Consider the following 23,256-nt stretch of genomic DNA (forward strand, 5'->3'; position numbering starts at 1 on the left):
TCCTCACAAAGCTTACATGCTCTGGATACTGTGTGTCATGGAGCTCTGAGGTTCATCACTAACTTTAAATCCCTTACTCATCACTGTTTGTTGTATGAATGTGTTGGATGACCCTACGCAGACTTAAACACTGGCATATTCTTATCTTCAAGACTCTCTTAGGTCTGCTTCCTTCATACCTTCTGACCCTCATAAGGTACAGGTACTTGTAATTTTCAATCCCAGGGCCTCTTCTTAATATCTGTTCCAAAAGTCCAAATGGCACTTGGAAAAAAGGCGATTTGCTGCTCCCTTTACTTGTAACACATTACAAAATGAACTGAAACTTAACCAACTTCTCTCATTGGATGCTTTTAAGAGGAAGTTAATGGACTTGGAGGCAGAGACATCTGGCTGTAGATGTTCTTCCTGATATGTTTAGGGATGATTCTGACAAACATTTGCTGCTAATAACTGTTTGTGTCTTTCATTTGCCCAATGATTTATTTGTGATGTATTTATATATCATGTAAAAATGTGATGTATGTGTGTGTGTTTTCTGCCTTGTTTCTTAAAATTCTTGAGCTCTACGGCATGTGCATTTTTTTCTGAGGCACGTGAAACAAAACCCATCCAGAGTATTAACAACTACTTTACACATGTAACATAATACAACATTTGAAATTTTTCAACAATTGTTCAGCCCAACATACAATTAAATATTGTTCCTCTTCTTGATAAAACAAAAATCTGGAATGTCAAGACACATCATCTTCTGATTACACATGTACAGCTGTTCCTCTGTCTGAGTAACATTTGACCTCAGATGTCCTTGTGGTTCATCCACTAGTGTAATCATTTTTGCTGCAAACAATCAGTCATCAGCTTTGTTTGAGGAGTGGTCTATTTTTGCCCTGCAGTTCTGTCTTTGGAGGCCAAACCAGGAAGAGGTGATGTCATGATAGCTATCACTTACAATCCTCCAGCCAGCTCCAGATGTACAGACCCCCATCCCCCTTTTCTCTCTAATGGTATGACCTCAGCCTCCATGAACAGAGGGGACATCTGCGTGATGATCCGGTGAGTAGGATCCAGGTTTGATCTAATGAAAGACACAAACAGGCTTCTTGTGTATTTTAGAGGAAATCATCTGTAATCAAACTTGTCAGTTGAGAAACAAAAGAGAAAATTGAAAACATGATTTTACAGTATGTTGTTGATGCAAATCTTGTTTTACTGATAAATTAGATTTTTTTTTAATGGTGGGATCCATTGGGAACCTTGGAAAATTCATAATTGTTTAACTTGAGGAACGGTCAAAAACATTCAAACTAAATTATTAGAAAGGATGTGATTTACTAGTCGATTCCTCAATGTTAAAGAAGTGATATTGGAATCTTTTAACTTTCAGTTTAGCTTTAAAAGCATCATAAAGATGAGATAAACTATGTAAAATGTTGTGCTGATCTACAGTATATCAGGAAAGGAGGTTTACATGATGGCATGCGGCATAAGGGTATGAGTACATTTAGATCTTTTTGATAGGTGTTTATCTATTTCCCCCTGATAATGTTTTACATGATTCCTTTTTTGGAAATATATTCATCTTGAGTTCCTATGATCTGGATACTCATAATAATCAGACTTGTAGTTAGCTGAACCTCTTGTTCCTGCCTTGTGCAAAACTGACACAAAAGTTCTCTTTTTAAATATGTTACAACTCAACAAGCAGGTTCTAGCAAGCCTTTTGCTCAGCAGTTGAACTCAAAGGGATCTTCAAAGATATAGCATGTCAAACACAAATTAATTTACCAAAGGGAAATGCCCGAGACTGGACGCCAATCCTTTGCAGGTTCATAGCAGATTAATTTACCCCTGGGCAATATAGAGTCAGACAATTTATCTGACTTGCATGTCTTGAAAAAGGAAGGAAAATTCACACAAGCAAAGGCAATACCCTCATATCTCAGATATGTGAACCACTCTTCCTTTGTATTAATACTTCTAAGATTGCACCTGTACAGTGAAGGCCAGCTGGCAGAGATACAGGTGCATCGCCATGTGTCCACCACGAACAAGCGTTGGCAGTTGGTTGAAGTTCATTGTGTCACCACCCCCTTGTGCAAAATGTGCCATGGCTGCTTAGACTGACAGCTGTGCAAGAGTTAACTGTCCCATCTAACAAGTGACTGTGGCAGCTGCTTTTAGACGCATCCCCTCCCCGAGACCCCAACACTTCTACTCAATAAAACCAGTGCAGACCACCCTCCAAACTGATCCCAGGGAATCTCTCTGCTGGGGGGAACTGAGCTGTATGTGTATGCATGTTAAAGGGTGGGGGAATTGCAGACAAAGTCCTCAAGGGAGTGTCATTTTACACAGTGGGTTTAGATTAGAAATAGAGCATTGTCTAGCGAGAAAAGCAGTCATCACACCGCTAAAAGACCTGTGAGACAATCAGTTTGCAAAACGGGAACAAAACAGATAAGGTGTATTTCGATAAATGTGAACTTATCAATGAACCTCATTACATTCAAAAAAGAAAATACTTTGGTCATAACATAGCAAAATAGGTGAGCGAAAAGGATATGTAGTTGTGTCAGAATTTGATTGGTGCATCCTCTGTCTCCATGCGACATTGGTAGAGAAGGAAAACTGAGATCCCCTGGAGACAGCATTCAAATATTACCACCTCAGACATTATTTCTAGAAGGACTTGCAAAAAGCCGCGCCAAATGAGCCATCCGTTTGAAATGTGAGCTGGCCTGATGCACTGCTGCCATGCCTCGCATTGCTGCAAAAAAAAAAAAGGGATGGAGAACTGCCAAGAGCCCTTGTACAGCCAAATGAATTTCATGTGTGAAGGAGTGTCATCTAAACACATGTGTCAGTCATCGTTACGTGTTTCAAGCCGTGCTAATTCATGGAAGTCAGTGGAGTTAATGTTGTAATCAATCCTAACCTGTGAGTCCACTCTTCCTTCTTTTGGTTAGATACAGGCAGCACTCCAAAGTTTCTAAATGGCTCCTCATGAACCCTGACCTAATGGAGCCTACTACTAAGTGCTTCAAATGTTAATGTCCTGTCCACACATTTTACAGGCAACATGATGGCCTCAAAGGTCCTGTCCTGTTTTAGGTAGAGAGAACAGAAGGGTATTTGACAATTTCAAAAAGCTGCAGCTCTTCTTATAGAGGAATATTGTGCATTTATTGTATTCCAGTGTGATTGTGAATTATTCCTGCATCAAAAAATAGAAAAGAGACTTTTTGCCATACACATTTTGATAAGGACAATGAGAAACAAGTTTAAGTTTCAAAATGTATTCCAAAATGTTGAGATATGTAAGCTTCAAAAACAATGTGAGCCAAATCTCTTTTACACAAGTGTAAAAGAGATCTCAGGTGCTCCATGGTTAGAACTTGATTATTGGTTATACTGAGCAACCCCATTTTGTCAATGATAATTTGCTAAATGTGGTGAAGTTTTTACTCTAATTATAATGCAAAGCACTTTTGCCACTTTTCTGATCTTTTGATCCGAGGAACATATTGCCACATGCAGATGTTTGACATTTAAGCTAATCCTAAGGCATTTTAACACCACTCGGTTTTCTTTAATTTAAGACAGGCAATATGTCAGCCACGTTTTTGTAATGTGTTTGCGTATTCCCATTTGCTGTCATGTGCACACCCATTAACTGTATATCTCTTTCAGCTACAGATACTATTACTACTACGATACTATTACCAAAGTTAGCGTGTTAAAGTTCACAGATGAGATGAAGCTGAGCTCCCTTTTGGTAAGTGGTTGGAGTACTGATGTTACTTAACAACTGGAACTGCCACTTAACAGCAAGATCCACATTCAGTTTTTATCACTTCAGTAAAACAGTGTTACATAGTGCACGTGTGCTGACCATGCAAGCAGTCTGTTAAAGTTGCTACAAAATTTCCCCCTTGGGATTAATAAAGTATTTCTGATTCTGAACAGCAGCCGTCACTTTAGGTCTGATGATGGATTAACGGTTCATTTGGGTTTCCTGTTCTACCAGGACAGTATTATTGCATCTTAAGTGTGACTATAAAAAGAAAGCTAAACTCATTAGCAGCAATATCAGCTTCAATGTATTACCACTATGGGGGATTTTTTTTTTTTGTGTGATAGTATTATTCTTTCTGATTTAATATAGCAATGATAAAGATATGTATCACGTGAATAAAAAGTGCTCACTTGCTCCCAATCATAACAACTGCATTAGTGTATGACTTTGGAAGGAAATATAATTGGCTTCTTGTTATCCCCTTTAAAATGCAAAAATGTGCATTGTGACTGCTTCATGCAGCATAAAGAGAGGTTGGATGACTTTCGTCTACTAAGCCAAGTTATTTATATATAGCCTAAGGCCTAAATAAAAGGTGATGCACATTTTCATCAGATCAGATGCTTAATGTCATACGTCTAAAAATGTATTTAAAATTGCTACATTAAGTTGGCTAGAGATGGTAAATGTAGTTTTAATGAAAACTCCCAAATGTTTAAATATTGGACAGGAAGTAGACTGTAAGTACCATTGACTAAAATGTTTTATACTGTTAGTGTAAGTAGCCTACCAACAAATTATAGCTACTTTCAATTAATTATGACCACAAAATACATGGAATTAGGGATCCAGTGTGAAAATTTACAAAATATAAAACAAAAATATATCATGAGTTAAAACTGGTTTAATGCACTGTTATGAAATTAAATGCCATAAACTTGATCTCAGTTGTTCGGGAGCAATAGGCCAAGTCTCAGTTATTATGCAGTTGCGTGCATGTGTGCGTACTTCAGAGTGGAACATTCAACCAAAAAGCCTGTGGAGCCTTCTCTCTACTACTCATAATCATCGCCACCATCATCATCATCATCGTCCCCACCCCTCCTCCTCCCAACCCCACCATCTCGCACTGTTTTCCCAGATTTATTCACGTGCAGCTCGCTCCCGCCTCACTCAGACATTCTGTCGCCAGCGCCGTGACGTCACATACACCAGAAGCCTCCTGCGCTCTGAATGTTTCCCTCCGCCTGTCTTGGAGAAAATCTAGTCCTTCTCACAGCAGCATCCATGAACATGGAGAATTAACTCGCAGACACCTATTACAACATGCTAACGATTGTTGTACAGTGATGGATCTTTTTTAACAAGATTTCCTGGTTTGAAGCCCTTTATTGAACTGTTTATATTCATAAGTAGTCTACTGTAAAATTCCTATAACTTTGTTCAGAATGTCTGTTGCATTATTAACCCAGTACTCGTTTTTGTTGTTATAGGCTTTGTTGTACTTTAAGTGATATCAAATATATTTTCTGATGAACATTTTCAACAACTAATCAGTTTTTACACCATTCCTTTTGCTTTGAGATTAACATTTTCTTTTTTTTTAGCAGTATATTTACCTCTTCAACTCGGTTTTTGACATGAACATGTTCACAGTTTCCTAGTGAATCATAGGTTATTCTCAGTTGATTCATGTTCTTAAATATGAGTCAAGATACTTCTGATGCATGTACTGATTTAGATCCCTTTTGAGGAAATGACACTAAATGTCCTCTGCTGCTGCTGTTTCCTTTTCTGAAGGCTATTTTCATGCATTATCATGCAATATTAATGAGATGGTTTGAAGAACTGTTGGAAGGTTCACTCTCGTTTCAATATCATGCCTTTTATTCACCCATTACCCAAGGAATATGGGGTGGGACAGAATGATGTGTGTGTGTGTGTCTGTAGGTGAGAAGTTGAGATTATGGCATGCTTTACCACTGCTGTTGGACACATGTTCTCCTTACAACATAAATAGCGCTTATCATGTCACAATCAAAGCAAGAGTGGGACTTAGAGGAACGCTTGACTCAATGCTCTTCACACGTTACAGATAAACCACAGAGTTGCCTGTGTGTCAGACAGAACAATGATTGAAACATGTCTAAATATTTAGAGCTATTTTATTGTGAGAAAAAATAAAATAAAAAATGAATATTTCCATATGGGTTAAATGTAGCCAGAAGTTGCAGCATATAGCTTATTAACCTGAGTGTAGGGCAGTTATTAAGAGTTTAGTTGTAACTTAAAATGCCAAATGAAAGTTACAATGTGATGAGGCAAGAGAAGAGACGAGCCAGATCAGAAAAAATCCTCAAATGTCCCAGTCTACTGTTTATACACGCAGTAAATAGGACATCATCTCACGTTTTGCATGGGGTTTCTCCAAGTCTCGTATATGAAGAGAAAGTTTTTCTGCATTAAAACACCTTTAAACAACCTTCAAACAGGAAACTCGGGAATCTGAAAAGAAACTCTTCGAAAATAGCGAGAAACCCGCATTGTTACACTGTTACATAATCCATTTCTACACAGTGAATGAAGATGTTAGATGTGTGAAAAGTAGGTCTTGTTATTGTCGGGGGCTGCATCCCGCGGCGTGATACTGGCGCTCGGCGGAGGGCGATGCGGCTCCGCGACTCTCTGACGCCAGGCCGAGCAGACCCAAGACGGGCAGAGAGAGCACATAGTGGAAGACAGAGAGGAAGAGAGAGAGAGTGAGAGGTATAGAGAACAGCAAGAAAAAAAAAGGTACGGTTACACTTTTTGTTTCTCTATCTGCATGCTAGATGAAAAGTTTGTGGAGCTTTACTTTCTCTTGTTAAGTTGTGCATGATGGTTTGTTCAGGAAGTAGATCCCAAATCCCAACAGTGAGTCTCTGAGTTGCTGCTTTAAACTTTCTTCGTTTAACTTAGTCTATTTAAGATGCAAATTTAGCCACATTTTCATAGATTTCTAGTCTAATTGTGTATCTTTTGGTTGCAAAAAGAACTATAATTTAACATCAACTTTTAATGTAGGCTATATGTTGTGTAGGACCATTACAGTAAAACAAGAAACCTTTAAGGACAATGTAGATGTGCTGCTTTTGGAGACCATAAAAACCCACCATGTCTTTGTGTTTAAATTGGTACAAGTGTAGAAGCACTAGTTTGTTTGAATACATGCTGCTGTATAGTGATTCTGTAGAGGTAAAAATGAGTAGACTTAGTTATTATTGACTTAAGGTTTGGGGCTGTTTGGTGTTTAGCTACAAAACGTGACCTCTTGAATATGAAAGGGAAGAAGAATGTGGGCTCTACAAATACACCTAGAGTCAAATGAGATGTCTTCAGATGGCCTCTATACAGGATAGATGTCGCACACCTCGATTTTAAGGAAGCAAGAGGCTGTATCTCACATGTGTTAAACTGATGTCAATATGGTTAAGGATCAGCTAATACACTAATCTCTTCATAATTATACTATTTGAAGTGATAAAAGTCCTGACTTTGGGCTTTTTGGTTCATTTTCCTACAGTTATTGCTCGATAGACAGCCCTTTTGTATTAACCTCTTCTCTGATCATATTTTGATGTTACCAAATATTAAAAACAACATAATGTCATCTCTCTTGTTACAAATTTGCACACTATTCATATGTGCCAGTTTTTCAAAGGTTTCCCTATTTAAAAAAAACAAAAAAAAAAGAATTCCTCGCCATTGCAGACTCCCTGAGGCTATTTAAACTGGCTCAGCATTGTGCTTGACAGAGAACATGTGCCACTTTGTATGGTTTCAGTTAGGAGAATGTGTTTGTGAATCATACATGTGTTTGTGAGAGAATGAAAGGGCTAAAGAAACAGACTTTGAGTGAGAGCTACAGTAGCTAAGGCTAGGTCTCCTGACATTATTGAAGATGACATATTAGATTACACAAAGGACAGGAATTTGTCCTTGTCAGTGATTTACCTTCAATTGTGTTATCGTAGTGCATTCTGTCTGTATGCAGCTTTAAATTCTGTTTGAAATTCAAATAAATTGTGATTTTATGGGATTGAAATGACAGTGTTAGTTTCCCCTCAATCTTCCTCAGAATATAGCAGATTTGATGGTTAGATGCATGCAGTGGCCTAATTCCCTTCTTATAAAATGAGACCCACATTGCTTCTGTTTCTCCAGATACAAATTTCAAATCCATCTTTCTATCAATATCTATCTCACATAAAGGCTAAGGAAAGACAATACTCAACTACAGGGTGTAAATATAGGTGAGCAGCATTCCTGTTTCCAGAGAGTCAGTCACAACAGTAGTGAAAAACGTCAAAACCCTCCCGCGCGGTCAGGACAACATAGCCTGCCATGTGTTGGGGTGAGGTGTCCATCCTAACACAACACTAGCCCAACACTGAGTGCCAAGCATGGTTGAGATAGCTGCTTGAAACCCCATGTGTTTGCAAGTTATGTCTGCAGTGAGTGGGTGGACTGGTGTGTCTGGGACATCAAATAAATCTGATCCCAGTTCAGCCTTTCAGAGTCACAACAATGCTAACCACAAGTTGGTGACAGGAGATTTTCTTGTGTTTTTCCATGTCATGTTGGAAGTCGTCTCTGGTATACTTATGTGATCTTTTCTAGGTCAAAACTGTGCACTGTCTGTGACTAAACGTGAACCCAGTCAGTTCAACGGACCTCCCGGGTCAATTCCATGTCTAGTCAGTGAGGGCAGTACCTCATGTGTGATTCTAGTTTTTTCAAGCATGCTCTACCACTGTTTTACAAAAATCGGCATTAGCTGGCTACTAGTGTTGGCTGTTGAATTGCAGTACTTTATCAGTAGAGACTGATATAGTTGTTCTCAAGACCAACTTTTTGCAGACTGTGACCATCTTGTAAAAAAAATAAAAAAATAATGATAAAATCTACAAGTCGATTTGTGAATACAGAAGGCGATGTTTGGTAACATTCAGCACAGGATTGATGGTTTTTTTTCCCATAAAGCCAAATTGTGCTGCTATAAGCTCTCATCAGTAGCCCTAATTATGTTTTGCTTAATTGTAGTTGCATTATTGGTAATTCCTTTATATGTAGCATTGCTTTCAAACCATTAGCAGTCACAGTTATGGGAGACTCCCATGAGCTCATAGACGTGACTTTTCCAATGAAACAACGTTAAATTGTGTCGTCCCCCCCCCCCCCGAGTTACTAATGTGGCTACATGTGTGAAAGCCAACCCCAGAACATGTATGAACCTGAATTTTTCAAAACTGTCTGGAGTTTAAGACTGGCGTAGTACAGAAATTACAAAGACAGGATGTCATTGCAAGTTTGTCCACTGGAGGTCACTGAGAGGTTTCTATGATAGTTATGGTCTAAATCAAATTAAGACATTTTGTAGTGAACGCCAAACATGGATCATTAACAAGTAACGGAAAGTAATTTGTTAAAGTATGTCGCGCTGATGCTCGTAGCAAATTCACACCACCAAATGTGCTGTTGTAACCCAAGGCATAGCCAGGTTCACTGGTGACAGGGGAAGTGTTAAAACACTCTGTCGATGATCAATTTACTGACTCACAAGTTCAATCATACCCAAGTGACTACATGGAGACTGACGTTCCCACCTCCAAGGGCATGACTTATGTGCATATTATTTGATCCAGTTGCTCTTGTTCTAAGTGTTCCAGTTGTAGACCATGATGAGACCATACTCGCCTAATGTTCTCTTGTTGTAATAGCCGAAAAGCTCCTAAACCCCTTTTCACTGATTTGACAGCTGCTACTTTTTAGTTGCATTGAAACATAATTGCTGCATTGCTACAATTTGTATTTCTCCAAAAGAAAATACTGCATCCCAGCATGTTACTTTTTTACACAGTAATGACCATTGAACGCACTTTAATCCCTGAAAAGGAATTAGATATACAAATGTGTTCCATCTTTCTCTCTTTCAAAAACACTCACTCTGTCTTACATCTCTGGCTTCACCCTCACTCTTCCTCTCTTTCTCTTTTTGCATCTCCCCTCCCCTCCCCTCTGCCTCTGTCTTTTTCTTTATCTATCACTCTCTTCCTGCACTCCTCTGTTTATAGCCGGTGACTCCATTGAGCGGGGGCTAATGGAGGCCCCGTCCAAGACCCTGCTGATAAATAATGTAGCTTCTTTATAATGCTCCGTCCCCAGGGAGGGTCCAGAGAGCATCATTACTGCCTCCTCATCCTACACAGCCAAGGCCTAAATTGATTAACAGACACTGGAGTGGTGCAAAATGATCCATGGGGCTAGTGTAGTGGCTAACAGCTCGCACCAGGTGGGTCAAAGCCTCCGCCTGTCAGTGTCGCATGATCCCATTCGGTACTCCCATTAGCCTCAGTTTGTGTCCGGTGAGCTAACTGATGGCCATAACAAGCTACCACTAACACAATAGTGAGAGAGCATCGCCTGGACCAGGCTGTAGGGAATGTCAGAGTGTTTTTATGGAGCTGTTGTGTAAATGATGGTGTGTGTTTCAGCTTTTATAGGGAGGAGAGCGGCGGCCAAAGCAAATGCAGGCATCTGTACGGCTCTTCATTGACTGTGTGAGACAAGAGTGATGGGGCTCAAAGGTCGATGGCGACATAAAGATATTTGATGTAAGGAATACGTCTTCATTAAACTCACTGACTTGTATAAAATGGAAAGAGAAGTTTTACTGAAATGTGAGTCAGCCTGCCAAAAATGAACACATAGTACGTTGAAAACCAGTTACTTTTTCAGTCATATTCTGTATTACCCAAAACAAATCTGTTTTCTCGTGTATGTTTATAAATCAGTGTGTTTGAGACTGATGCAGATACTGATTTAAGAGCGTCATCATTTACTGTATGATGATAGAGATGTAATTTAATGTTTATGACAAATGATCATACACAAACAGTGTTTGCTCCCATTGTGAGGTCGTGCAGGTGATACAGAGAACGTCAACTATCAGCTGATGTCCTGCTTAGTTAATAAAATGTGTAAGAAAAATTAGTAAACTGCAAAATATACATTTTTATATTTTTCCCCTTCAAGAGAATGACAGTAATTCATTGAGCTTACTCAGGCGTTGTTTTGACGTTAAAGCTGCAAATGAATGTGATCACTGAGCCTATTCTCAGAAAAAATAAAATTCAGAACGCTGATGCTAAAAAGTCTGTTTATGTCATGCAAACATCCGAGTCTATACATAGGTTAAGGAACAAAGCAACACAATGGCGCCTTCGTATTTTTTTTTTAATTTTTTTTTTTTAAAGATTTGTTTTGGGCCTTTTTGCCTTTAATGATAGAGGGAGGACAGTGGATAGAGTCGGAAATCAGGGAGAGAGAGTGGGGAGAGACATGCGGGAAATGGGCCACAGGCCGGACGCGAACCCGGGCCGCCCGCGCGTGAGGACTGAGCCTCAATACATGGGGTCGCGCGCACTGCCACTGCGCCACCGGCGACCCCAGCGCCTTCGTATTTTGACTGGCTCAGAGACGACTCTAAACTTGTATTGTCCAAAGATCCAATACACAGCAACTATAAAACCCTTTGAATGAGCATGAGGTTAAGCCAGCAGTCATATTTCTAACTGTCAGGGTTGCAAATAGCCAAGAGATGTGCTCTCCAGCTGCAGCAGAACGACATCAGGAGGATTATAGAGACTGCTTCAGATGTTACAGAACCCAACTTTCTTCCATCTTCCAATCTTCCATCTGAAGTGGATTGAATGTTGTCTTTCTGCAGCTAGTCCTGAACTTGTGTTGATAGTGCTGACTGCATCAAAGCAACTCTTTGGCTAGAAGTGAGTCAAAGAGACTCTGAATGTCTGGCAAGTGACCATGGCACAGAGATGATGTTGCAATTTTGAACTTTATACTGTGGTGTTCTGCTACACTCAGCTTCAAGTGCATTTCTTCTGTGTCCGTTCTGCATCAGCACTGACAAGATGGCTTACAGACATGAGGAAGGTACTTTTCATAGTCACTTTATTTTGATTTACATTTGTGAAATATTCAATTAGATTTTAGAAACAAGAACAAGGGTGTACCTTTGAACTTGAAAAGTTCAAAAGTGGTTGACCCTCCATATAGTTAGGGCTAAATTATTGGGGCCAATACTGGTATTGATACTAGTAGGGACTAGGGAGAGAAAAAAAATTGATGGTCACTTGATATGCTAATACTGACCAATTTATCAGTCAGACTCTAATTATAAAGCTTTTTATGGACCACAAAGATAATCAGTAATAGTTGATCAGTTTGCAACTATCTACATGATTAATTCAGTTGTGATGTCCTTTTGCAGTGCAATCTAAAGATATGTGATTGTTTCAATGTCTCACCTCTTCAACATCACCTTCCCATCCTTCTCCCTTACATTGATCGTTTAGGTTTTGTTTATTGATTGTTGTTTGTTTTTTTTGTCAAAGCATCTTTGGGTATTTAGAAAAGCGCTATAAAAAAATGAATGTATCATTATTATTGTTGTTATTAACTTGTTATTCTTTAATATCAGGGAAACTGGTTGACATGTCACACTATTTGAATATTTATGGGCTCCTAGAATTTCGTCATTGCATTTCGAGCCTTTTTTTATGCATAGATTACAATAGAGTTATGTTAGGTTTGTTACTTATAAACATTCCTTCCTGAGTGCCAAATGTTGCCCTTTTTATGTAAAAAAAAAAAAAAAAAAAGTATTGTATGGCTTCTTCTATCTAGACATGCTGCATCGAATACTCTCAACAGCCAGCCAATTCTTCTCCAAACAGATTCCCTATTAGGAAAGAGTAGTCTTAGTTAAAGACATAAAAAGAAGGAAGGAAAAAGGTTTATAGAAGTTATGGGTGGCCCTGCAGGCCTTTGAGGGAGGAAGTGATGCCTCTTCTGCACTGCTGATGACAGACACTAAGATGTAACCACAGAGCCGGTGGATAGCTGTTCTCTTATGATGCGAGTAAGGTGTGAAATCATTGGTCAACAATTTATCAGTGTTGAGCTATGTCTCCTCTTTATTTCTGACACACACACACACACACACACACACACACACACACACACAGACACTCAGTATGTTCCCTCCCTTGTAAGTAAAGGCATAATCTGCAGCTTCAGTCTAGATTTTGTGGCAATAGTAAGAGCCCACCACAACACACACACTACTAACAAACACACGCCCATGTTGTTACCAGCACCTGTTCTCATCAGACTCTCCTGCCTGTTTGTCAGTATGATGATGCAGGCAACGTATGCAGTAGCTGACAAAGATAGAAACCACTGTCTCATAAACTGGAGGGCCAGGAATAACTGCAGAACGGTAATGATGTATTTGTTGCTGCTCATAGGGAATTCAATATACTGCAGGCTTAACAGTCAGAGAGTGATGCGTCTTTGCCCATGAGTCAGAGCGGACGAAAGGTGGTGGAGTTCTGACTTGCTGTTGAATTTAGAAAAGTGGATTTGTTTGAGCATAATAATCCATTTTATTAGTGATACATATTTCTCAACTACTGTATTTATAGTTGTTTTAAAGGTGTCTCCCCACAGTTCCACACAGTAAGATATGTGCGGTATTGTTAGTGAGCAACAGATCGAATGTAAGGCCTTAAAATGTAATGTATCTCTCGAGTTATACAGGATTGCGATGGGCGTATTTATAGAATGTTTGCCTCAGCAGGCATTAAAAGTTTCCCTCCAATTAATTTAGAAATGTGCACATTGATTATCGCATTAAAACCTCATGACCCCATGGGTTCACACTTGTGGAGAAAACGTTGCTTGATTAAAGTCTATTGTCGCTATTTCAGTTATTATCAGGGAAACTCTGGATGGTTAAATGTGAGGATGTCCTACTTCTGTTTGTTTAAATAGTATGCTATAGTCATGTTGAGGTATACAATCAGAATCTAATCTAAAAGGTGTTTGAAGATGTTGGTGTGTCCTGGAAAATCACAGTTAAGGCAAAATGTTCATTGATGAAATGAGAAAAGGATCAGAAGAGACTGATCGTGCGATCCAGCTGTGATGGAGCTTTCAGGTACTGGGAGATTTGAGTTGGCATCCAAACTCCTGTTTGACATAAATGCATGTCCGCAAGGTCAGGTGTTAAAACATTGTCAAAATTCCTATAGGCTGTGTTGGCAGTTTACTGCATGTGAAGTGTTTTGCTGTAAGTGACGTTGGTGAGCGGCTGTAATGTGACAAGCCGTACAGACAGGAAGCTATCTGGAGAATGTCTGATCAGATTGGGGCGGATGCCCATAGGAGAGCATGTGTTGTGAGTGACTCCTCTGCCAGTTTCCCAGAAGTCACGACTGACACGGCCCTAACAGCTATAATGGTGACATCATCGCCTCAACATGCATCACTTCTGCTCATGATGTATGCAGGATGAGGGGGGGGGGGAAACAGATCTCCATACTGGCTGCTACTGTTTTACAGAAAGGACACAAGCAGGAGTGATACATGTCAGAAATCAGTGATGGCACAACTTCTGCTTTCTAAGACTAACCTATCTCTCCTTTCTTTTTAGTTATTGACTGTCAAGAGGACCTGATCAACAATCCTGTTTGCTGAGAATTATCTGAACTCCTAAAGGAGAAATTCTCACTCTCAGTGTGTCCCCCCCCCCTTTTTTTCTGGACTTTCCTTCTCCACTGCTTATACTTGCTTTGGACAGAAACAGGAGAAGGGAGGAGGACGGGCTTGTCCAACATGAACGTCACCTCGCTCTTCTCCTTCACCAGTCCGGCTGTCAAACGACTGCTGGGTTGGAAGCAGGGAGACGAGGAAGAGAAATGGGCAGAAAAGGCCGTGGATGCTCTTGTAAAAAAACTGAAAAAGAAGAAGGGAGCCATGGAGGAGCTGGAGAGGGCTCTCAGCTGCCCGGGTCAGCCCAGTAACTGTGTGACAATCCCACGCTCCCTCGACGGACGGCTGCAGGTGTCCCATCGGAAAGGTCTGCCGCACGTCATTTACTGCAGAGTGTGGCGCTGGCCCGACCTGCAGTCCCACCATGAGCTGAAGGCCCTGGAGTGCTGCGAGTACCCCTTCGGCTCTAAGCAGAAGGATGTGTGTATCAACCCCTACCACTACAAACGAGTGGACAGTCCAGGTGAGTCTAACCCTCAAATGCTTTTAGGGCCAATGACTTTTGTAATGATGCAAATTATCCACAATGTCAGAATTAGTATTAAAGTTTCCAGAACTCATTGTACTATCATTTTAATTTTGGGAGACATAAAAACAGCATTTAGATTCGTGCTTGTGTTTGAGTTATCAGGTTTAGCATCAGGGGAGACAAAGATATCACATCTCGATAGAACGGCAAAGTTTCTGAAACACAAAAACTGAAAGAATTCCCACATCTGCCTTGAAATTAAATTATAGGAAGATCTCGGTGGCTTTTTGGTTAATACACATACCATTGACTATGTTCCAGCCCTCCACACAAATGTGATGTAACTGATGATATTTTTAAGGAATCTTTCAAGTATGTCAAGCATTGAAGTTCTTTTAGTCTCTAGACTTTTAAACTATTGTACTCCGCATATCTGTTCTCTAAAAGAAATGCTATGTGGAAAAGAACACTACACACCTTTTAACGTCACATCATGAAATAGAGAATCAGAAGATATTACTTCATCCTTGAAGCTATTCAGTGCTTCACAAAAGGCTGCGGATTGAAATAATCTAATTACAAGCACGTACACATGTTTTAAGTTTTATAATAAAAGAAGTAAATACAACTCCTGTAGTAAGTTGTACAAGGTAAAACAAGCTCATTCAATGAAAGTCTAATAAAAACTTGTGTGATCAGAAAAAGAAGTGCCTGAAGGACCTCACTGCAAAGGCACTGCAGGAGAAAGACAAATCAAACAGCATTTGGCCTCTTACTAAACCGAAAATGAGGGTCAGCTGACAAGACAGAAACAGCTGTGTACAGAGTGTGAAGTGTGTAAAGGGCCAAGTTTGTTTAGTGTGTGTGTGTGTGTGTGTGTGTGTGTGGAGCAGGAAATTCCATCTGGGGGAGAATGAGGGCTTTGTTTTGGGCATGCTCTGTGCTGCTCCCCTTTTATTACTATGCACACATGTAAACCCACTTCTACACTCACAGGCGTGTTACAAAGAAAAGGCTACACACACACCCACACACACACAAGGCTGCACACTCTTTCTCTAAGGATGCCTGGGACAGGAAGGCAGTCACCCACACACAATGGGAGGAAAGAGTAGTTGCCTGCCTCGCACACTTTTTGTTTTAGCAGCGGGTGGAACACAGAGGGCTAAGGTGATTAAACCCCACAGCACCTGTCTGTCCACACTAACACCCCCCCCCCCCCATATCCCCCCCGCACACACACACACACTCTACAACCACACGCCTACACAGACATCCTGTCAATCTCCTTCACGATTCATCCAGCACCTGCTCTACACAGAAGCTTTGAAATGAACAACTACATTGATATAAAAGCCCAAAGCAGCACACAGTGTGTACCTGCAGGAACGCTGAGAGCAGCCCAAGCCCCATCTACAGTTTCAGCACCAGCTTTATTTATCTGCACAGGTGTATATATAGACACAAGTTGAGTGTATCTGTGCAGTTTGTGTGCACTGCACCTGAATAGCCCCCTCATCAGCAAGGATATTTACCCCAAGTGTTGAATTCCTCAAGAATGGCTCAGATCAAAATGCCTTTTCAGAGCAGAAACCCAGAGAGTCAGGTCCAAATACTGCTGGCTAAGACCAACAGCCTGGAAGCAAACTTAAAAACAAATGTAGACATGCATCTGTGTTGAGAAGGAAGAATCAGGAGAGAGGTTGTGAGAGAAACTGAAGTAGAAAAGCAAGATATGTTTCCTCAGACCTATACATAGAAAAATAGACTGTGTGAGAATAAAACAAGGATTACAATAATTCTTGTAGGTCTCTCATCAAGCATTAATGATTCATTGATGACAACTTTTCAGTCACAACCTCCCACTGTTACAGATGTGATACTGTAGGTATAGTTGCCATAGTTTAAGCACAATGGAAAATCTTGGACAGTTGAAACATCTAGATAAGTCTAATTGTTTGACTAGTTGTTTTAATCTTTCATGGAAAAAACCCCAAAAACATTTCACTGTTTAGTTAAAACAACATGGTTTTGAAAGTAGCATCCTCTCAGTTCCTTGTATTCAGCCGCCCCCTCCCCTCTGTGCTCCTTCAAAAGCCCCGCCCCTCACTTACATGAACTAGCGCCATTGGTCCAGAAGCGTAGTTCAGCTCATGCTGTGAGTGTGGGCTCATGCATGCATGGTGTAGACAGGGTCGCTTGGTTTATGAAAAACAAACTATCATCCGACATTGGTCGAAGTTCTTACATGCTTACAGACGGATGTTCTTCGTTCCTTTTTCAGAACACATAAGATCTGAATTACTGTCAGGACATAAAGACAATTTCAACCAAAAACTTAAAAAGTGTGTCTGGAGTAGATGACCTACTCTGTCTTTAAAGTCACAGCTTTAGCTTGCAGTGGATGAACAGTTAAGTTTAGTCAATCAGTCTTTGTGCTGACCTGTATGTGGAGTCATATTTTGGTTGATTTAGAGGACCTCTACAAACGGGCCGTGTTGAAGCATTAAAGCTCTTCTTGTTTCAACCATTTTATTTCTGTTTTCCTCTGCAGTGTTGCCACCTGTTCTGGTACCAAGGAACAGTGAATTCAACGCCAAGCATACGATGCTGCCTCGCTTCCGCAACCCTCTCCAACAAAACGAGCCGCACATGCCCCAGAATGCCACCTTCCCAGAGTCCTTTGCTCAGGCCAATACCATGCCCCCCAATTTCCCACATTCGCCGGTAAACAGCTATCCAAACTCACCGGGAAGTGGCAGCAGCGCCACCTTTCCTCATTCACCATCCAACTCGGACCCTGGCAGTCCATTCCAGATGCCAGGTGAGAGCTGACGCCGATTTATCGCTCACGTTTGCTCCTCTTCTCTATCATGAACAGTACCAGCTCACTCATTTGCTCTTTGTTCTGCTTTCATGTTACAGAGACTCCCCCTCCTGCCTACATGCCTCCAGAGGAGCCCATTACTCAGGATTGCCCTCAGCCTATGGACACCAACCTATTAGCTCCAACACTTGCTATAGAGAGCAGCAACCGGCCAGGTAACAATGGCTGTTAACCCGTCTTACACACACACAGACACCCACCAACCCGTACTTGTATTCACAGTGGTATCATCCAAAAAAACTTTAGATCTTGTATTTTCTGCTATATCTACCTTGTGGTTCTGATTGTGTTGTGCTAGAGAGACGTACCCAACACCTCAATAAATGAATGGAATAGACTGTACAAGAGATAAATATCAGACTTAGTAACCAACTGCTATAAAGGAAAACAAAACATTTTTATCTTTAAAAAATAATTGCAACGCCAACAGTACGTATGAATCAAGGTTTAAAAACAACAGGTAAGAAAACTGTCCTGGAAAAGGAAGCTAATCTACAAATGTTACACTCTGACTTCCTGAAACAGCTGTTACCTAATGTGCATATGATGCTGTGTTTATTATTACATTATGATAACAATAAGTACATTAGAGATTATCAGGAACACGTTGTGTGTAAGCAAAGTGACTTTGAACATGTTTTTCCTTTTTTTTTTGCCTCATGACAACAGGTTTGTTTATGAGTTACAAGTAGGGCAGTCTGATTTGTAATTGGTATTAAAAGGTAAAATATGAAATATATTTTATAAAAGTGTTTGTAGAGCAAAGCAATTAAACATAAAGTACCTACAATCAATGCAACCAATGAAATGACACTTGAGGTGTTTGCAGTTCAATTATTCTGACCTCATTGGAAGAACAGATGCAGTCTTGATGCTCAAACTTTAGTTTCCCACTCATGACCTACAAAATATTTGTTAGGATCCTCCTCTCAAGGCCAAAAAAAATCCTGCCCACACATGGTGCAGCAGTAGCGGGAAGAGCTGTTGAAATGTTTTCTGGAAGTGGGAGTATTGGATTTTTTTTTTCTTTTTTCTTTTCCACAAGCTGCATCCTGTACAGAGGAGCGGGGTTTCTATTGTAGGCCAGCTTTGGGAGGGGGACAGACAAAACACACCTGCTTAGCCAGTGCCACGCTACAGAGGAAGTTTGGGAAAAGTATGTGCTTAGATAAACATTATTTATTCCTCTCTTAGAGAGGGTGAGGCCAGCTGGCACTACTTTGCTTTCAGATCAGGGCACAGAGAGCAAGGCCAGGCAGCTTCTATTGACTGCTGGCATGATCAATGAAAGCTGACAGACAGACCACAGAAAGCAGCATTCTTTACAGTGCTTCTGCATTGGTTTGTGTCCCTATAAATATACACAAACGTAGCCAGCGGGTCAGATATTTTAACTTCGATCACCATTAGGGGATACAGGAACAAATTGAAAAGAAATTACTGCACAGCTGAGTAAGATGTACTGAGAATAATTGGCTTGTTGTAGCTCTGGACAGGAGTCTGTCTATGGACATTGTAATCAGCTCACTCCTTTGACCTGTTAATGTGCTTCCTGAGCAGATGTGCAGCCCGTGGCCTATGAGGAACCCAAGCACTGGTGCTCTATTGTTTACTATGAGCTCAACAATCGTGTGGGAGAGGCGTTCCAGGCGTCTTCCACCAGCGTGCTCGTCGATGGCTTTACAGATCCCTCCAATAACCGCAACCGATTCTGCCTCGGCCTGCTCTCCAACGTCAACCGCAACTCCACCATCGAGAACACCCGGCGGCACATCGGCAAAGGTGCAGTGCGGAAAGTCTGTTAATGACGCCCATGACTGTCAGCAGACGAGACCAGATCAATTCATGTTGTCAATAGTTGTTTAAACAGAACAATAACAACACAAACATGCATTGATTTATTCTGACCACATTGATGTTTTGGGACCTTTATTGTTGTGAGGAGAGCAAAGTCAAGGTGACCAAAGCTTCCTTCTCTCCTGCTTTCCTTCAGGTGTCCATCTGTATTATGTCGGTGGGGAGGTGTATGCAGAGTGTCTGAGTGACAGCAGTATTTTTGTCCAGAGTCGTAACTGTAACTACCATCATGGCTTCCATCCCACAACTGTGTGTAAGATTCCTAGCGGCTGCAGCCTGAAGATTTTCAACAACCAGGAGTTTGCTGAGCTGCTGGCCCAGTCAGTCAACCACGGCTTTGAGGCTGTTTACGAGCTCACCAAGATGTGTACCATCCGCATGAGCTTTGTTAAGGTAAGATGATTCGATGTTTAAAAAATGGTTTGTTTGGGGCGCTGGCACCCCTGTGCCACCACTTGCGCCCATGTATGGAGGCTACGGTCCTCAAAATGCAGGTGGCACGGGTTCACATCTGGCCTGTGGCCTCTTTCCTGCATGTCTAACCCCTCTCTCTCCCTGATTTCTGACTGTCCACTATATCCCTCTCCAATAAAGATTGGAGAGGGATATATATATGTATATATATATATATATATATATATATGGACAGTAGAACATGTTACTACATTTCAGAGTAACCCTAACCCTTGATAACTAGAATCAGTGTAAATTGTTTTGAGCAGAAGAGCATAAAATCCTGAGATACTCATTCTTTAATAGGCACTTCTAGGTGTAGTTAAATAGAACGTAGTTTCTCTTGCTCAGCAGCTCATTTCATTTTCCTGTTTTAGTTGTTGATCTAACCTTTTCTGTGCACAGTGATCGATGTCTTTAGAAAGCAGCAGTTATGTATAGTTTACCAAAAAAACAGGTTAAAAAGTTAAAAAGACATTTGCTTTTTTTAAAAGTTGTGTTTCATTCTTGGTCAACAGCTGTAAAAAATGAGCACATGACATAATATTGTTTTTGTGCTAAAGTAGATATTAGTATAAGTAGTAACAATGAAGTAAAATATCTATATTGACTCCATCAGAAACACAAACATTGGACTGCTCAAGTATTATTTACAAAATGGAATTAACAAACATGCACAATAAAAAAAAAGTGATCTTGTTGCTTATTTCATTCTGATATTCTTGTGTGTGTTGCAGGGCTGGGGAGCAGAGTACCACCGCCAGGATGTGACCAGCACACCCTGCTGGATTGAGATCCACCTGCATGGTCCCCTACAGTGGTTGGATAAAGTGCTAACCCAGATGGGCTCCCCTCACAACCCTATATCCTCCGTCTCCTAGGCTTCACTGTCCTCAACCCTATGGCTGTCCACACCCCAGCATTTTGGTTAAAGTAGCAAGAAAACAGTCCCAGATTAGCCTGTGGTTTAGCCAAGCTGCTGAACCCCCTGATACCTGAAAGCGGTTTTGACTGGAACACGAGCTGATCTGGGAACATCAGGGCTGGGCGGGTTGTTAAATGAGTTGGTTAGTTCTCTACTTGAAGGATGTCTGAATTGGGCACATTTACAGTCTGGGAGAGGAGTAAGCAGAGAGCGGGATGCAACTGGAAGATACTTGATCTTTGTGACCAACTGTAATAATTAGACCATCACACTCATCATGATGCAAGTATCCTCCCTAGATCTTGCTCCCACAACATCTACATATTCATTGTTCTATTATTCTGACTCATTACTAGTTTGCATCAGAATATTCCCGCTGAAATACATATATTGTGCGCTGTTCCAAAAGATGTGGGACATTCCAGGTCACCTAAATTATGCCGCTGTCGCTGTCGCTTCTCTGAGGCTGGCATGAAATGTACTTATGAAGTGTGAAAAGTTAGCAGACAGGTGGAGTTTGACCAGTATAACAAAATGTTTTAATCATCTCCAGATAATTACACAATCATATCATATCCTCAAACAGTTTAGTAGGCTTATAAAGTAAAACAAAAAAAAAAGTATAAAGTTTTAAATAACAACACAAACCCACATCACAGATTGTAAGATATTAGGAACAGGGTGAGTCTGAGAGTTTAGAGTTTGGGTTAGTGAGGGAGCATGGCACAAAAAGGGCATTTCAGACTATTCAGAAAAGAAGGTTCCTGTTTTAATGTTGCTCATCTTGTGTTACACTCGTGTTACAAATGAATTTTTAAAAAATAATGGTGTTTAGATATATTCACTAGATTATGTGCTGTGCAGTCTGGTTTTGCAAAGCATAGTTTGGTTAGTGTAGTGTTTCACATTTAAAGACTGGTAGCTGAACACACAAAGAAGCAGAGGCATTTTTAAGTGGAGTTTAGTTGTTCCCTTGTTTTCTGCAGCAAAATAAATTGTCTCAAATACGGAGTCAAATTGAGGACAAAATACTTCTGTTTCTGTGCATCATCATTCTCTTATTACACCAACTGAGCAAATCATGTAAAATGACTGTTATGGGAAAATGTCGAGCATTCAAATTATAATTGTTGACTGAGCAAAGGGTATCAGTTACTGATGGCCCGGCATGACAAAATATGCCATTCAATACTTTTATGCTTTGAGTAATCCTCTTTGCTATTGAACTGTATTACTTTCTACATTCTTTTTGTATTTTTGAAGATGTTTTCTGTTATGTTTGTCTGCACTTTCACACATTGCCTTTGTTTAGTTGTTTTTTTTTTCTCCTCATTTTTGTGCTCAGTAAAACTCCCAGAAAGCAGTTTTATTCCATGAATATAAAGCCTCTACTGGAAGATTCAATAAATTTGTTTCATTACATGCACGACTCTGTCTCTTTGAACTCTGAATGTGTCTTTTGGTGCTGTCTGTTCAGTAACCAATGCAAAAAACGCACGCGCGTGTTTATATGTGCAGGAGTTTTATACAACTTAATGATGTCAGTGGTTTCACAGAGGTTAGTACTGTTGCCTTTCCAAGATTTAGCATGTTTCTCCCAAATTCCAGTAAAGCAGGTCAGGTGGACCCGACTCTCAGTGCCAGTGACTGAATTTGAAAAACTTTTCACCAAACCTGGAATACATTTTTAAAATGTGCAGCTTTAATGCATCCATATTGTGTTTATGTTGTTGTATTGTTTACATAATGAAAACTAATTTTTGGATAATACTCTATTTGCCACAATTTATTACTGTCTACAATGAATCTAAAGGGCTCAGTAGCTTGCAATCCTTTATGATCTATGGTCTGATCAAACATTTTTGGAGGTGTGTAGTTATGAAGAAGAAAATTTGGATTTTTAATCAGTGATTTCTCTTGGTTAGACAGAATTGTGTGTTTGTAATACCAGAATTTTATTTATTTTAATTTTAGTGAGAACATTTTGGAGCAGAATATGAGTTCAACATAAACCACTGCTGCCATCTGCTGGTAGAAGTCAGATACTGTCAGTATAGTTATAAAAAGACAGTTTCATAACTAAAACATTGAGGAACATTTAAGAATAGACGATTGAAATAATACAGATTTAATTTAATATATGCATACTAACTTAAAGAGGTTGGGCATTTTCTTGTATATTGTTTTTT

General features: G+C 40.2%; 1 protein-coding gene across 6 annotated transcripts; it reads left to right on the forward strand.

Annotated features, from left to right (window-relative positions):
• The first annotated feature begins 1,009 nt into the window (after positions 1-1,009).
• On the forward strand, positions 1,010-22,489 carry smad1 (SMAD family member 1). 6 transcript variants are annotated; one of them, XM_079337280.1, is made up of 9 exons: positions 6,485-6,595; positions 9,916-10,133; positions 10,336-10,455; positions 14,358-14,939; positions 17,500-17,769; positions 17,871-17,987; positions 19,393-19,614; positions 19,826-20,082; positions 20,880-22,489. In XM_079337280.1, the coding sequence occupies exons 4-9, from the start codon at positions 14,540-14,542 to the stop codon at positions 21,021-21,023; spliced, it is 1,410 nt and encodes a 469-aa protein (XP_079193406.1). In that variant the 5' UTR covers positions 6,485-6,595; positions 9,916-10,133; positions 10,336-10,455; positions 14,358-14,539; the 3' UTR covers positions 21,024-22,489. The 6 variants fall into 6 exon arrangements, with proteins under 6 accessions (XP_079193405.1, XP_079193408.1, XP_079193410.1 ...); XM_079337281.1 differs by lacking the exon at positions 9,916-10,133; XM_079337283.1 differs by lacking the exon at positions 6,485-6,595 and having other exon boundaries at positions 9,052-10,133; positions 14,505-14,939.
• Positions 22,490-23,256: the final 767 nt, after the last annotated feature.

Source organism: Symphodus melops, assembly GCF_947650265.1.
Source record: "Symphodus melops genome assembly, chromosome: 2".
Lineage (NCBI taxonomy): Eukaryota > Metazoa > Chordata > Actinopteri > Labriformes > Labridae > Symphodus > Symphodus melops.